The sequence below is a fragment of the Halyomorpha halys genome, unplaced genomic scaffold (genome assembly GCF_000696795.3).
Source record: "Halyomorpha halys isolate HHAL.00 unplaced genomic scaffold, Hhal_1.1 Scaffold932.1, whole genome shotgun sequence".
In the NCBI taxonomy this organism is placed as follows: Eukaryota; Metazoa; Arthropoda; class Insecta; order Hemiptera; family Pentatomidae; genus Halyomorpha; species Halyomorpha halys.
The window spans coordinates 197,170-215,764 of record NW_027115188.1 but is presented as its reverse complement, the minus strand read 5'-3'; the positions used below and the strand labels follow the sequence as shown (position 1 = coordinate 215,764).

At 30.2% G+C, this 18,595-nt stretch overlaps 1 protein-coding gene across 1 annotated transcript in view; it reads right to left on the bottom strand.

The window, feature by feature from the left end:
* Positions 1 to 9,995, bottom strand: part of LOC106687229 (phospholipase A2 inhibitor beta) — a 58,575-nt gene extending 48,580 nt beyond the window's left edge. Inside the window, exons 1-2 of the mRNA XM_014430990.2 lie at positions 9,966 to 9,995; positions 5,806 to 5,962 (exon numbers count right to left, since the gene is read on the bottom strand). Coding sequence (XP_014286476.1) covers positions 5,806 to 5,962; positions 9,966 to 9,980 — 172 coding nt within the window. The 5' untranslated portion in view covers positions 9,981 to 9,995. The remainder of the gene's footprint in view (positions 1 to 5,805; positions 5,963 to 9,965) is intronic.
* Between the last annotated feature and the right edge of the window lie 8,600 nt (positions 9,996 to 18,595).

The window sequence follows — 18,595 nt, the reverse complement described above, 5'->3', positions numbered from 1 at the left end:
CGAAGAAGTTCACTCATCCAATAATTACATTTATTTTTGAAAAAACAACTCCTCAATATCTCAACCATTCTTTTTATCATTTCGAGTATTCATCGATCAAAATTGTATTTATTGTCCGTATATTTTAGAGTACAAAGGTAAAGGTTGACTATTCTGGATTGACAATTCCCGGCCAGAAATATGAGAGTTCGTTTTACATTTCATGGTTTTATCTGCAATTATGTATTATTTATTGTAAAATAATTAAAACTAAAACACGTGGTGACACCGCTTACTTCTGAAAAACAACTTCATGGAGAGGCATATGCGAGAGAGAGGAACTACATATTGAAATATAATCTATAGCCAAATATGTATAACAAAATATGAGAAATACAGGAAACCCCGTTAATAAAGCAGTACAATGCGTATTTAATTTGACTAAAACAAATTATAGGACATTGAGGATCTTCTTGTGTTTCTTAAATCAAATATAACAGAAATATTATTAACTTATGATGTGGATATACTATGAAATTTCTCCTTACTTATATTTATATGATTGTCTAGAGTTTTTAAATTCAAATGGAACAAAAACAAACTTAAGAACACCCTTTATTGGAATTACTTCAAAATTATGTTCATCCAACTACCTCAAAAACAACTGCCTCTTTTTCCTTCGGGCATTTGCATATCTACATGAAGTAAATTAAAAACGCTTTTTTGTGAAGTGACCGATGTAAAATCATTAAAATAAGATCAGAGGTCACAAAATTAATTTTTTTTTTATTTTTGATCATCGAAACTTAAACATTTGCTAAATCTCCAAGAGACCTCCTTTACAAAAAGATATTAAAAAATATATATATTTTTAGAAAATTTATTTAATTTAAACTAAACCAAATTTTTACAGAAATCAATTCCATGATACTTAGCAATATTAGCGACGATCGTCTTGATATCGACAAAAGCGACCAAACAATTTACTCTATTAATGTATACTTTCTGTGTTTGCGGCTTTAGCGCACTTGCTCAGCCTCCAGTGGCTCATTACCAGTGATGCGGCGAGAGGGTTGCGGTGGGATCTTTTGAGCTCTGCTCTACCCTTCACATCAGGGGGATAGAGTGGGCTCATGGATCCTCAGGTCGATTGTGTAAATATTGTATATATTATTTTATTATTACGTTATTTTATTTATTTATTCATACAGATAGTTTTATTATGTTCATTTTGTCTATTCTTTTGTTTGTATATATTTTAAGAGAGTTTTTTTTTAAATTTATTTTATTTTATTTATTTATTTTTTATTTTTTTATTTTAGTATGTATGAGAACATTCATCACGATTACCTATCGCCCACAACTATGCGGCAGATTGTAATATCTATCAATAAATAAAATATATACTTTCTATGTGTTAACTACAAAGACCATTCAAAATGAAAAATCCTTGCGACAACAAGGATTCCTTTTGTTAGATAAGGATACAAAATCTCGATTTTTATTCATATATCGATTCTTAAGGCATTTAGAAGGTCAGAACACTAAATTAAAAATGGCACCATATCAAAAATGGTAAAAGTCTTTGTTCTTGTGCCAAGAATACAGTTTAAACACCACTTGTTACTCCAGCTTCACATTATTTTTGGAAATTAACATTAAGACTATAGAGGCACATCTATAGCCCTCGTTATATGGATGATTGGAAAATATAGGTAATTTTCAGGTCTCAACATAAAAACATAAAAGACTAGTTTAGGCTACCTCTAAACTAAGACCACTTTCAAGAAAAATTTAAAAGCATTATCTACCCTTTAAATTTTAATTTGGGAATTAAACTACAATGAGGCCAGGTCTCGACACTGAATTTTCACACAGTGAAGATAGAATTTGAAATTTATTTAACTATTGTACTGAGGATAGGTCACCACACTGAGAATGTGATTTACCGCTATTGAACTGAAATATTTATTAAAAAAAATTTTTTTTCCAACAGATCAGACATGATTGGATGGTTTTAAAAATGAAAATAGATCACTTCAAGAAAAATATTTTTCCTAAAACTCTCTAAGATTGCATTGATTGGATTACTTTAATATTTCTGAAAATTTAAACTCAAAACTGACTTTTTCTTTGAGAAATTTGTTACGATTGATATTTTTAGCTGAAAAAGACCTTTTTCCTTAAATAAACTTTCTTTTGTGTTTTAATTTAAGGACACACTTATCGAGCATTGTATAAATAACATCATTAGACTTTATTGTTATCGTAATAAGACATAACAAGGAAATAAGTGAAAAATGTTCAGAATAAGGAGGAAAAGAAGGAAGAGGTGTTGTAACAATCTCAGCGAAAAACTAAAAATAACTACAGCTACATTCGTCTGTCAACTTCAGGAAAATTCGATCTTTGAACTCCTTTTATATAAATAATTCTCTAATTAGTACGCCCTGATAAGTATATTCCCAATCATTTGTCAAATTTTATTAGGAATTTAATTGTTTTTTAAGTTTACTAGAAGGTGACTTAAACTACCCAGTTTTATTACATCTTCAATGTCATTAGAAAGGTAATTAGGACCGAAAAAAAGATTAACACTCCAGGTTAAATACAAGTATTTAAGTTAGTCAATCGTATGGTATCTACTATTAAGTAAAGATATAAATGAATAATGATATAATATGATATAATATAATATAATGAATATGATATAAAGGAAAAATATAACTATTAAATAAGCACAAAATATTTAATTCAATACAACGTTAGTAAAAGCAGATTAGAAATTAGGTTTTGAAGTAATTATGTTTAAATAAATTTAAAGATGATCTAATGCCTGATAAGCAACCGAGTGATCTGACAATAAAATAAGCTTCTTTTCGTTTACTATCTTAATATTTTAGATCATCCCTGCGAAAGTTTGCATGTAGAGAGTGGTGATTCCTCTCTGGGAGGAATATTTGCCAATAGCTTATGTGGTCACATCGATTTCAAGGGAAATCCCTATTTAACTATACACGATGAAAATGAATCAATTAATATCAAGTAGATTACCAGTAGATAAAATCTTATGATGTATATCAACAAATTATCTTGGTATTCCAAAAATTTGTTTTTTTTCGCGAATGCTCCTTTATCGATCACTAATGGATATGCATTCGTCATGGCCTCGACTTGGCAGAATATCATTCTCACAAAATCAAATAGTGTATAAACTGCAGAACTTTATTCAATCTGGAAACACCTTTTCCAAATTAAAACACAAGCACAAATATCATCATGGTTCAAATTCTTCAAGTTCTCTCAAATCGATGAAAACAGAAACTATAAATATATTTTAGTGAGAAAAATTAAATTTATTTTGAAAAAAATATGTGGGAAATATGGATAAAGCAATATAATTCCCATGAACTACATTAATTAAGGCATTGACTAAATGATGATGCTCACCGAGGGTGACTTGTGTTATGTTCTGTTTTGTTTAACGGCGTAAAACTTCCCTGGTCATCAACGCCGTTCACTTCCTATTAGTTTCCAGCAACATTCAATTGACTATTTTATAACACGTGTATACATATATACGTATACATACATACATAAACACACTTTTACACATAAAAACACTTAAACATACACACATATGCACATATGTATGTACACACATATATACAGACGCATGCACGTCCGAACGCGCGCGCACACACATGCACCCACCCACACACACACACACTCACATATATACACTAAAGAAGGCAAATAGTTTCTGAAATGATTTTTCCGAAATTATACAAGGGTGAATCTCTTATTTTATTTTTTTAAAATCATATTTCTGCAATTATATTTTGTGATATCAAAAATTTAAATACCAATTCTATAGTTTTGTCATCGTTTCTGAGGGCTGATGATATGTCAGGTTTCAATCCAACTGCTGAGCTATGACGTAAAGTATGGACATTCCTCAAAGATGTGGCCAATTGAGAGAGTGACTTCTAAACGCGTTAAAAAGGACCCTGATACCGAAGAAATACATGTCAAGAACACTACTGCTCTGGATCGACGCTAGTAAGCAAAATAGTATAAGACCACTGAGTGGAGTAGGACAGGCGAAAAATTAAAGATATCGCCAAGGTAGTGAAAACTATGATGATGAGCCCAGTGTGAAGAAATTGTTTTGTCCAAAATGTGGACCGGACATAAAGCCATAATATCTATGACTTGGACCGGACATAACTCATACCTATCTTCTAATAGTCCCGTCAAGAGAAAGGTTGTATGGAGGACACGAAAGGGGGAGGGGACAAACATTTGACTTCGGAAATTTGTTGAGGGTGTGTAGTAGATGGTCTCCACCCTTACATCTTCCCTTTTCCGAGGGGAAAGATTCCTTTTTTCGGTTATTCGCTTATATCTCGGAAACGGTGTGTCGTACAGAAACTAATAGTCTATAAAGAATTAAAGCTCATATCATTTCAGTTATGAATTTTTATATCGGGAATTTTCTTATCCGTTAAAGTTTTCGAGATATTCGCTATCTCAAATCGATCATTTCAGGAAAATTGATTTTTGTCTTCCATTATTTGTTATACTTAGGGTTAGGTCGGTTACATATGGAACATTAAGGTCTTTATGGATTATTTTATTTGTAAAGAAGTAAGAAGAATTGAGGATTTTGAATTGTAAGGAATGGATACGAGAGGAATTCAAAGGTTTAGTGAAGCCCCAAAGCACAACTCCATGTGTCCATCAGTCTTCTGTGATGTCTTGGAAGATTAGAGCGTTTGTCTAGTAAGTGCGGTAATAGTCGGAATCGAGGATTCAGTCTTGTGGGAGGATTCTAGGTTAGTTGTTTGTCCAATTGTAATTCAATTTATATATAGGATAAAAAAATAGTGTAATATTGAAATCATTATGTATTGTATATAATCTTTTATTTTTTTCTTCTTGCCAATATTGAGGAATCGGATCAGAAATGTAGAAAATTATATATAAGTTATTTAATAATACGTATATTATGATTATTCGTATTAAACAAGGCTTATCAGTTGTACATATAATTTAAAATCATTAACAATCTCTATGATCGACATTGACCAGAAACAAATTAGTTGTTGATAGTCCTTGCTGGAGTACCTTTGTTGGAAGTATGGTGGAAATTGTTAATGCTGCTTTTAAGTTATTCTCTCAATACCAGCGAGTCGTTTCGTGTAGGAGTCGCGTTGGGACAAAAAGGGTTTAATACCGAACACTGACCCCTTTATTAAATAACTGATCCATTATAACTTCACAGCTACGTTATTATTATCAGGTATATATGAGGTATATTAACTTCAACAATTTCGGACTGCCTACTCCTTAAATACTAAATGTCAATTTCACTTCAAGTGATTTTATAAATTTAGGACTTGAAATAGCCAATACGTGGAAACAATTTCTTTTAATTTCTAATCATTTTCAGGCTAAAGATTTATTAGGTATCATTAAAAAACAATTATATATCATGAATGGTATGTAAAAGAACATATATGAAAGTAATGTACCTATCAATAATAATAAAATAATTATATAATAAAGATGCTCCTATCGCTCAAAAACAAAAGAAAACAGGGTTTGTTGACTATACAACAAATATCTATGACTGTCAGGAATGTAAAAAACCAGATCACCTCAGCGCATATCATAGCGCAGTTGAAAAATAATTAGTTACCTTATTTTGTAAACAAATCAATCGAAATATTTAATTTTTAACCAAAGTATTTCTGTAACCATATGTCTGGATGCTTTGTAAGAGAAGTACGCTATGTAATATTTTTAATACTTAAAACTTACTTGGCTGTTCGAGTGACTTTATTCTCTGTTCTAAACTCCTGAAATCTTTCAGGAATCGATATCCAATTTCGTGGGAATCTTCAGTCTCATTAATATAAGCATTTGAACTGCTTACAGCAACCAACAAAAGGACAGCAGTCATCCAAACTGACTCCTCCTAAATATCGCAATAGAATTTTAATTATAAGTAAATGGGAATTTTATAAAAATAATATTTTAAATTTAAACTTTAAATCACTGTATTAAGGTAGTAACTTTTTGTACACTTTCTTTTTGTACAGCTAATAAAAAAGGAATTTTATTTAAACGAATAGGCATTTTATCTTTATTATAGTATTTTTAAACATATTTGATTACAATTTAATTTAATTAGTAGATTATTCTATTCCAGTAGAAATATCTATTCCAAAATCTAGACATCACCAATTTTTTAATTTATCATTAAATCGTTTTCTAAGAAATGGAAGTGTTAACAATTACGAAACTACTGATATTTACATTCAAATCTCTAGTTTACCTTAAAAAACTTAATAATGTACTAATAATAGAAAATTGTATTCTATTTTAATTATGCCTTATCGATAAACTCATTTTTAACTTAATTGTACTTTGTCCAGATTGTTTTTCTTCTTTAGTATTTATTATTTATTAACATTTTGCAGTATATAATCATTTAATGTCTCAACCTCCAGGAAAATGAAGCATAACAATTTTTGAAAAAAATAGTTAATGAGCAAATTGACTATGAAGAATACGAGTCTGTAGAACCTGTACATAACGCCTTTTTTTCTTTTCTTTTGCTTTTTTTTTTTAGTGAAAAAACCAACAAGGGTAAATTATTACCATATTATAATATACACAAAATTACTATAATTTTACTCTACAACGTGAATTATAAAAACAAATATTTCTAATTATACGATACTGAACTCAAGATATAAAGTAGGTATATATGTTAAACATATATATTTCTCTACATTGATATTTTTATTTACATTTTAATAATATTAAATATTAATGTTCGTTACTTGCAATAAAGCTTTTAATAGCCAAAAATGTATATATCTATATATATAATATTTGAATGAAGATTTGAAATTCAGGTCGAATTGAAATTTGTAAAACTTTATTTTAGAATAAAGGAGGTTCATTTAACCTCCCGTCATATTAAGGAGTCCTAACTAAATCTCATTTCTAAAATAAAAACAAAAGTTAATTGTTAGTATTGAATCCTACTGATATTTTACACTTGATTGCGACAGTTAATTCTGAAAATTAATAAAACTAGTTATATATTAAAAATCAATGGAAAAGATAATTGTTAAATTTTCTCAAAAGTCAATGACTGATTTAGCGAAATATTAACCTTTTTATAGTTACCACCATTTTTCAAACAGTACAATTTAGTATTGACCTCATTGTTGTAGATGAGGTTTTTTTTTATATGTATGGTTTAAAAATATTATAGTATATAATATTTTATAAAATATTATATTATCAGTTATTATAACTCATATTGTAAAATTTTACACACAGAATTCATAAACACTTATCAAATCTGCTTGTTTTATTCGCTTCAGTAGTACTGCTCTGTTATACGTCTGGGATATATCTGTTCTGGTATAGCATATATCAAAGGGACTTGGATTTTGTAACAACTGAATGGTTGCTCGCCCGAAAGAGCACGGTGGGGATTATAGCCTGGAATCTTGGAACACGCACCCTCCGCGCCTGGAATTCCCAGGACTTGGGGTGGCAGGATTCCTTAAAGGACACAACAGGACCTTCCTCAGGAGTCACAAGATATCATGGATTGCGAATATCGACAATCAAAAAAGTTGTATAAATAATTGATTTTTTTTAGTTGATCTATAAATAATATGAGAAAAAAATTATACGTTACACTATTTATGATTATCATCTTTATTTATTTAAGCTACAGTCTGTATATATGAAAAAAGAAACCTTTACATTCTTTTGATTGATGCTTGCTAACATTCTTTATGTGACTTATGATTATCAATACTAGTTTTTATGACGAATAATATAATATAAAGAATATTATTATATAATGAATAAATACTGTTTATATTATTAATGGTAATTTAATTAAATTAATAAAATATTTATAAGAAAATAAGTATTTAGTAAATACTCTAATATAATCAAGGATATCTTTTACATAGATTACGAATATTTTCCTTCATTGTTTGGATTAAAATATTCCATTTAAATATAATCAGGCGTTTCACATACTTAAGGTTTTTTTTTACTCATAGTAGATGTTTTCAAATTAATCTTGATTAATCTGTTTATAAAACTGCAACCGGGACTCAGATATCTAAATTTGTTTATAAATTACTATAAAAATAATTTTCATTTTGTACATATATTTAATAACTAGATTTCCATATATATTTTATTATTTTTCTTAATTGTTCTTTCCTCTTACTTAATTTCAATTTTACTCCTCTCATACAGCCTTTATCTTCTTATTACAATTGAATTTTTCATGTCTATTAACACTATTTAGGTATCCATAATGTTAGTTATTTTATTATTTTCTAATCATTCTTTGTATTATTATTCGTTGGTTGTTGGTTGTTCCTTTTATTCGTTGGTTGTTATCTTGTTTTCTGCTCTTAGCTCTGATGAAGGCTAGGAATTCAGGACGAAACATTAACACTAATAAATAAGTCCAACTTATTTCTGTTCTTGTATGACCGCACCCCTAACCATCTTATCCTCGGATATATTATCCACGTTCAACTATCTTCTCATTATATTAGTTTTCATACAACGGATAAAATTACATGCAATTTCATATCAAGACTTAAAAAAAAAAAAAAATCAAGACTTATCACCTTATAATGCCAAAAGGCAATCCTAGGTATCCCTCACACCCAGCTATACATATAGCATACCTCCTATATGTACGTACCAAATACCCACTAAAATCTTCACAGGAGGGTATGAAAAAAATATCAAGACTTATTAATTACTTCTCATTATAAAAAAATAGTATGAATCGATTTCAAAAATATTAGTGTTATTTTGTCAACTTTCAATGCTAAAATATTCATTACCGTCCATATTGTTGCCATTATAATTGCTCCAATAAAACAGATGATGGATATTAGGAAGATTTTAATCAAACATAAGAGTTGTTATATTTTCATTTCCACACACTGACTAATTACAAAAGTGCATCGTAAATGGTATCAGAAGCTATAACATCGGCTATAATAAGGCTATTAAGGGCAGCAATATGTTAAGAGTTGAGTTTATGATTGCCTTTTGGGAAATAATTAATATGGAGTTTTACTTAATCATATTTTATTATTCCTTTGTCATACATATTATTCGCATTTATTGTGTTAGTTTTATTAATCGAAATAATATATATACATAAACCTGTAGCAGTAAAAACTATGAAGCATCTTGCGTTGAGTACTTTGTAGCAAAGTATTTTTTATAGACTAATAGTTGTGCAAGGTGGTTATTTTTTTTGTCAAGCTCAACCATCAGGTTTTCCTTCAGTTAAAAAACCACTATATCGAGGCAGTCTATCCTGTAGGGGTTTCCCAAAATGAAATTTGAAGTAATTTGAACACAAGTAATTATGTCATCACTATTTAACAAATGAGGAAGAAAAGTACTTTCTCCTTATTGAAATTGCTGAGAAAATTTAATTCGAAATAATTAGTTATTTTTTTATTTATCTATGAAAGTAATTTTTTCCTAGGTATCTGAACTATTCCCTTAAGGTTCTTTAAGGTAAGTAATTTATGGATGAATAGTACAAAATTGATACGCAATGATTTAAAAGGAATAATTTCATTTATTATGTATGATTATGTTTTGCAGGCAAGCTATACGTTTTTGATTTGAGTATAACTACTCATACAATTAATTACATAAGCAATTAAATCTGTTTTATTCGATACAATCATTGAATAAAACAGATTTAATTGCCTGTTGAAACCTATTTATTCATTTGTATTAGGTCGTAGGATTCTACATTTATCCATTTTTGAATTTGTAAGCAGTTGCTCATTTGTCTGGACAGTCTTGACAGGATGTTTTAAGGCATGTTTGGTAACATGCTAGTTGAAAAAAAAACATGTTACGTTTGATAAAAGTTCATATAATACACTCACCAACTGGACAGTCATATTGTACCGTACAGCCTGGACACCTAGCTACTACTGGACTAACAACTTAATCGTTATTGGCGTGTCCTGCCCTCAGTCAATTACAGAGGTCCATGGCGACCATAAGTTTTGGTAGATACATATTTATTCATTTGTTAATGTGTGAAACATATAACAGATAAGTCGAACCAATTGTTTGTTGAGAAATACAATCACGCTGATTTAGTAGTTAATGAGTGAAAGCACTCACAAAAGTCGTTAGTGGACATTACGTTTTCTTGGATTGCCATTGCTTCATCATTCGAATGAAATGATGACATCAACTGTTCGTAGTTTCTATGGTAGCCTGTTACTCTGTTGTCCTTTCGAGCTCTTATATCTTTGAATAAATTAGACATATGAAGGTTATTGAGAATGTTTTCAGAACTATTGAGTTCTTGAGAATGAAAAACTGATCTTGAGTAATGTATCTCAAAATATTTTGTTGGACATTGGAACAGCTTAATACTACTGAAAAAGGGTAATATAACTGCATAAGTTCCATAATTTTACGATTATATAAAACCTAAATATAAGTATAATAAAATAAAACGAATAGGATCCATGAGAAGAAGATAAATAATAGAGAAAATTCAATAATAACAGATAAGGTTGAATAGATAGGAGAGAGGAAGGCGAAAGATTGACAAAGGGCAAAAGGGAGAAGAGCGCCATTAGTCCAAACTGGACTAACAATACAATCTGTTCCTCTTTTCAGGCTATAATTATCTAATCTGTCCCCTCCGTCCTTTATTCAAATGCTACGTTTCTGTATGCCTTGCATTGCACTTCAGCTATCAGTCTGTATATATTTTGAATATGAGAGCAAATTGTATACTCTATTGGCGTGTAAATGTAAGTAGTTTTATTATAAAATTTTATCTAATTAAAGAGATAGTTAAGGGTGTTAAAGATCAAGATGGTCCGAATGGAGGTCAAAATTAAATCGAAAAGATTTTTTTTTTTTTAATAAAAATAAAATTTATAGTATTTAACGTGTGTTATTTTCATTTATTAAAAATTCGATCATTGAATCCAAAGAATATTTTCCCAAACGGTCAGGCCTAAAGCATTTCACAATCTTATGTGAAAAATTCAGCAGCTACATAAAAAAAAAAATGTATATATAATTTAATGAAATTACAGAGCAGTCTTTTACCATAATGAATTATATATTATATTCGTAATGAATAATGTTATTATTTTAATAAAGTTTATCACATGGTTAGTGAACAAATGCTTTTTTTTAAATAATTATTCTAAGAGGATGACAAAAAAAAATTAAAATAAAGAAAAAGGTAAATATTAAATAATTTAAACAAAAAGAAAAAAAATCATGTACGACTATTATGCATTCTAATATTTAATTTCTATGCCTATGTAATATAAGCAGATATTGTACAACTAGTATGCTGTGTGTGTATAACTCAATGGAGCTGGTTTTTTAAGTAAAGTGTTTATCTGTTGTTTGGAATTAGTTTATAAAAGGTTCGGAAGGAATGAAATTAAATTCTATTAAAATAAATTGACTAAGCCTGAAGTATAAAATCTGCTGACAGAAAACTTTTATTTGATACACTGATTTACATAGTACATAATAATTACGTTGAGAATTAGAAAGACATAAAAAAAAAAAACAATAAATAAGTAAAGAAAATTTGAAGAAAAACATAGAGTAGTAGTAATAGAGAGTAATGAGAACCTGAAAAAAAAGTTGATTGTAAATATAACAAACAAAACGTGGAACGGTATAGAATGAGAGATAATATTGTAAATAGCATTTACGACTAAACAGTATAAAACGTTTTTTTTAATAATATGCTAGGTAAAAAATAGAAATAAATAATGTAAAAGACAGAAAAGATTTATGAGAAATAACTAATGTAATATACAGGATGAATTGAATAACGTAACGCTTCAAATTTTACAAATATTCATTCTATCACAATTGCTTTACGTAGTATAGAGTTTCATTATAAGTTTTATTACCACTACAAATATTCTAAAAAGTACACAAACAATTAATAAAAGATTATTGGTATAATAAGTATCATCATTTGGTATAACAAAAAATAATATTAGAACTGTAATTTATAAAGGTGATAACAAAGAATATGGAAACCCACCTTGTGGATATTATAAATGAAATTTATGGTTAATATTTTCAATAGTAAAACTGACTATAATTACATCTCAGTAAGGAATTTGTTGAAAAGTTTATTAGAACTTAAAATGTAGTGTTTAATAAATGTTTTAAGAAATAAGAGTGAGAGGTAGTAGAAATAAAATAGAATTGAAAGTAGTCAAAAAAGCTGATTGAAGATGTATACCGACACAATAAAAGATGAGTCTTTGAGTTTACTTAAGCGTTTCATTTTGCACTCATTGATTATGCGGATGACATCTTTCGGTGCAACCGAGAGAACGGTCCATACAGTTACAATATTGTGCCTGCCATACCTAATACGTTCTGTTCGCAATGTCCCTTCTGTTTTTGTTTTCCAAATAATCTGCCGCTTATGTTGGTTGAATATGGTATTAGTTTCGTTGAGTTGTGTATGGCGAGTTCCCGGGTGGGCTTCATCCGCATCTACTGTTTTCTTCTCATCACGGAATATGTTATCTCGAGCAACATGAGAGGGGCCTGCATCATGGAGAAGATTCACATATAGAGCCTTCTTTTGTGAGCCTTTTTTTGCCTTTTTTTGAGCCGATTTATGATCGGTTGGTACAGTAAAACGCCTACCAAACAAATACGGGCGAAAATGATCGACTGCCCAGACGAGGGGTAACAGTTCGCGCTCCAGTGCGCTATATCTTGACAAAGAATCTGACAGCTAGCAAAAGCCACCAACCTATCTACAATATGTGATTATTGCGACAAGACCGCCCCAAGTGCCCTTTCGCTTGCATCCGTTGTCAATATAAATTCATTTTGAAATTCTGGGAATGCTAGCACCGGTTTCGCAATTAGAGCTTTCATGCACCTGTGGTAGCTCTCCAAATGTTTCTCGGTAAAATTAAGTAAGGACCGACCCTTCTTTAAGAGCTGAGTGAGAGGCGAGATTATATCAGCAGCGTTCGGAAGGAATTAAGTTCCTTTTGGTTTGCTGTTGGATTTACTCGCACAATGGCTTCTATATTGGCCGGGTCTGGTTTCACTCCTTTTTCCTGTCCTAAAAATTGTATATCCTCCTGTAAAAAATGTGATTTCTCCTTTGACAACCTTAAACCAAATTCCGAATATGTTCAAACGCCGCTTTAGGGTGGACTAAATGCCGCTATGGGAAAGGGCTAAAGACTATAAAGTGATCCATGTATATTTGGCAATAGTCTTCTCCTAGCCCGCGGAGAGACTCATCCATCAATCGCTGGAATGTAAGAGGCGCGTTTTTAAGCCAAAACAGCATTCGTGTAATTCGTAATGCCCTATACCAACCGTAAATGCTGCTTTCTCTATATCCTCATCCTCACTTGATGGTAACCGGATTTGAGATCATGGGTAGAAAAAACACGAGCTCCCGCTAAGCGATCTAACATATCTTCAAGTCTGGGAAGGGGATACCGTTCCTTTACAGTATTCTCATTAAGTTTTCTGTAATCGATCACTAGGCGATAGGAGGGGTCAGCCTGTGAAATCTTCTCTTTCTCGACAATCCACAAGGGGCTACTGAACGGTGACGTGCTATGCCGTATTATCCCTTGCCTAAGAAGTTCACTTATTTGGTCATTAATTATTGCTGTAATTGACTGCGGGTATCCGCCCTTTGTGTAAGAAACTTTGTTTTCTTTAAGAGTTATCTCATGTTTGGTCTTCTCAGAGGCCGGTTGGGGGCACTTCAATACAAGATAAAGGTGAGAAAGAAATTTATTCAATCATGCTGCCCAAATACATCGGGTTGCTACATTACACAGCATACTGATCAATCCGTGATCGGACATATACAAATTTAAAAATTACATTTTTTGGATATGATACAATATAATAGAAAGATAACATTTTTTTTTCCACACATTATTATTTTACAATTAATATCAGTCTACAGACTAAATACAAGCTTTTCAATTTATTCCCTTTTTTTTTCTTTCCCCTCCATTTTACAACCCTTATTTCATTTTATCAACATATTCCCCTATATAACAAATATTAGAATATAAAAATATAAAAAATAACAAAGTAGTAAATAGATAAATAAATATATAAGTTAAAATACTTAGTAAAGTTGAAATAGGAAAGAAGTAGGAACGAATTGAACACTCTGAATGCTTGAATAATACTGTCATTTATTTTTACCTTCCATATAGGTTATCAGCTGTTATTACAATGATTGTTTGATAATATTACTTATCCTATACACTTCTTATTAGTCATACTACTTATCATGTATATGTACATATATGCGTTGGTGTGTAATATTCAACCAGCTGTAAAGCCTTGCGAGTAGAGGTTTCGCAAATGCAGGCATCATTAGCACTAGTAGAACACGTATCACACTAACATTCACTAAACATACATCACCAAATGCCAACAGTCTAACTTAGACTCATCAAATAGAACTCGGTAGAACATCACTTGTAAATAACTTGCATATACTGAAATGTAATAAGCAATGTATTTTGAACTAAGATATAGTAATGTATCTAACCACATTAATACCAATTAACTTATATATGTCCGCATTAGTCCGCAAAATTGATAAAATTAAACTATGAAAGGATTTAAATTAAAATATATTTAACTTAATGGGATAAGAGGAAAAATGTATTTTCAGCTTGAAAACATATTTCCGGAGATAGCAATAGTGACAAAATGGTTCTCTCTTTAGTTGGTAATACTGAACATATTCAAACATATATAAATTAATTAATTTTAATTAAGTCACTAATAAAAATTGATCGGCCATATTGTTGACTCTTCAAGAGGATAATAAAAAGTTATAATAATAAAATAAATGTAATAAGTGCTGGATTGATTGACAGAGCTAATCTGGTTCGCTGCTGTTGAGATGGGAGGAAATATTAATTTCGAAAATATATTTAGGGAGAGATCCTTAATATTGTGCTCTTGAGATAGCATTTCCTTTTGCAGTATTCGCTTTATATTTTGTAATAAACTAACGAATTCCAATAAAGAATCCTTCAGAAAAGATGTGATGAGCTAAGTTAGCTTATTAGGGCTGGCCATCAGCAGAGCGGAACAAAGGCCCCATTGCCCCCAACTAATGAGACCAGTCTGCATTAGCTATTTTTTTCAGGGGCCGCAACCTGTTGCCCATAGTCACAGAAGGCTGGGGTCCAGAGATCTAAGTCGTCCCTCCTAGGTGCTAAGTCCCATTTGGACATGATACTAATTATCTTCCTCTTCTACTTATAATCATTAATTATACTTTGTAAGGTTTAATCCAGCCTGTATTAGATAAGTATATGTCCTAAAAACTTGATGAAGTGTAATTAAAGATAATTAATTATTTTAACAACTATGTTATATATTTTAATTAGGATTCATTGCTTGGGGCCATAAAAAAGATATTAATTACTCTAGAACTTAATGGCGGATTAAAAACAAAGGTATTATTGGTTCTAGTTTGGCCTCCTTGTGAACTAGTTCTATAATAGTTTTATTGCTGGAACCGACGAATATATTATAGCATAGGAGCCCAATGCATAAAATCATTAAAACATACATCTGCAAATAGTTTTAAAAATAAGTCTCTACCTCATTCCAACGAAAATGAATTTCTGACGGTTCTGACATGTATTTGCTAACTAATAAAATTAAATACGGAATTATGTATTTTTTTCTTGTGTTTATCCTATAACTGCTTAACGGTGCATCCTAGCGAAAAAATTATAAATTAAAATATTGTATATATATATTTCACCGTAAAAATTGATATATAAAAACCCTGACTATCTTCTTTTATATAAAAATTAAAATCTGTACCGCAACAACCCATGAACGGTTAAAGAGCGCAGTACTTTGTAAGAAAGCACTGTTACTAGTCTAACAGTTGTACAAGGAGGTGATTTGGTCAGAATCATGCTCGATCGTCATATTTTTACTCAATTAAGGGTATCCAATTATAAGGTTGGGTGGACTCCAGGAGGGCTCAATCAAGAACGCACAGGGTTGACTAAAGGCTATAGTGTAACATAAAACTATTTTCTGCCCAGCCGGATTCGAACCCGGGTCCTTGGATTTAGTAGCATAGTGCCTTACCACAGTATCACCACGCTCCCCAGCGAAAAAATTATAGTATGAAAAATTAAGCAGCATTAAATTTTTGATGGATGACTTTCGTAATTTGTTAACTAGGTCAAGTAGTATATTGCATACCGTAAGCTGTAAAAAATTAAAAACGTATTTTTTATTTTGCCAACTGAGATATAGTACTAAAATGGGTCTAAAAAAACCTAACCGTATTTCTGGCAGTTCTTAACCGTTTACTAAGAAACTTATTAGTTTAATAAATGAACTAAGTGAAAAATGTTAGATATTTCTTTTTGCTTTTTCACCTATATATTGTATATGATGGATTATAGTGGAATATATCTAATTCGTTACTTTAGGAAATTAATAAATTAAGTAGTAAGTACCTTAATTTGTTGATTATGTGTTTTTTTCGCATATACTTATCATGCCCCACTGACTTTAATCATGAGTTAAACGATTGGAATACACTATGGAAAAATCTGTTGAATCATAAAAATTCTTTAATATTTTCTATTTATTCTTTATTTATTATTGCTAATTATAAGAACGGTTTATTACTTTCAAATCAAATAAATTATAGGCACTTTACTCGAAGATTTTTTAAACATTCTTTGTTTAAGCCCCGTTGAACTATTTCAATGAGAATAAGATGTAGCTGATATTAAGAACATTTAATTGTACATTGACTTGGCGAGTTTAATCAAAATTATTACATTCGTTTTTGAGAATATATAAAAAAAAGATAAAATTTATAGAATTTATTCTGTAAAGTGGAACTTCCGGTGAGCTGATTTTGTCGAATAAGGTGCTGTCTCATCCCAGACCTTAAATAAGTAATCAAAGATTCTTACAATTTTTCTATTGAACTAGTCTGTTTACGGGCACACAGACCATTTTGTGAGACAAGGATTTTTGGACTCAGGGTATCTCATGAATTTCCATAGAAAACTCAAAACTTTTCACGATTGCAATACTTTCCCTTACTGTATTTTCCATATATGAGTGATTGAATGAAACAGACAAAAGAACTAAATAAACATAACTTCTTTAAACATTACAGTCGCTGTAAAGATATTCGATAGATCAGAAAGAAACAAAACAACGTTTTATTAAAATGTAATGAAAAATATCATTTTTTCTAATAGTACCAAAGGATTTTGGTATCTAATAATTGAAGTATACATACTTTTCTTAACAAGCGAAGAAGAGACTTAAAATGTATTGGATAGAAGATCTCATTCGTGATCCAAGTAACAGAATAAAACCCATAGCATGGAGTACTTATTGTTCCGTAATTTTGCTGCTAGTCTGCCAATGCACTCATTTTTATTTTATAAAAATATTTATCAAATATTTTTATATTCTTATACCAAGATAGCACCTCTGCATATAAAATTTGTGTTTTCAAAATTAAATATGGAGAAATTTTTGGAGAACTATGAAATTATGATATAATTTCACTAATATACAAATTATAGTTGAAGAAAAGAACATGAACCAGCAAAATGATTTTTCTGAAGAATTGTTAAATTAGAATTCAAAGAAAGTAGTTAGATGGCAAAAATTGTTCAAAAATGACTGCTAAATATCATGACAGTAAGAGCAGCCGATGGGAAATATGTTACTGCCAGGATACTGACAGAATTCTCAGAATTCTCGTGCTAGCTTATTAGGTAAATTTAGCTGTTTCTTTAAACATTACAGAACTTTAATCATTCAAGAAATGAGTATGTGGATACACGAAGGACTCAAACGCCAAATCTGCGATTTGAAATTCTGACATTTAAACATTTTGTCACATAAAAGCGGTGACTAATTCAATGAACTGAAGTAACGTTGGATTGTCAGTACTTCACCACAATTTAGTAATTAATCATTTACGTTTCGACCTATCACGCCGCCTGCGATGAGTGTTAATCAAATACAAGACCATAAAAAATAAATAAAGTAATGATCATTCTTCAAGTATAATATAAGCCTATAGTTGCACATGATTTAATTTCATGCATGATACTATTTTAAATTTTGACATCTATTAGTGTTATAACAATAAAATAAATATTATTTATAAACGTAAAATTCTAAATTGGATTGATATTAACATGTGTTAATAGTTAATGTTTGTTAATCGTAACTGTTCAACACTTAGTTTTCAATTTTTTTTTAATTGAACATAATTATGTATTTTTATATCACCTGAAATTAATATAGTTCAGTATTCTGCATGCTATTCTATTTAAAATAAAATAGAGCAGTTCTGTTGTTGCTTTGAGAGTGATTAGGCAAATTATTATTTCAGTTGAAAGGAATATGGTCCGGGTGCGGTCAGAAAAACTCAAATAGTAGAATTATACTATTTTAATGAGCCAACGTTTCGCCCCAC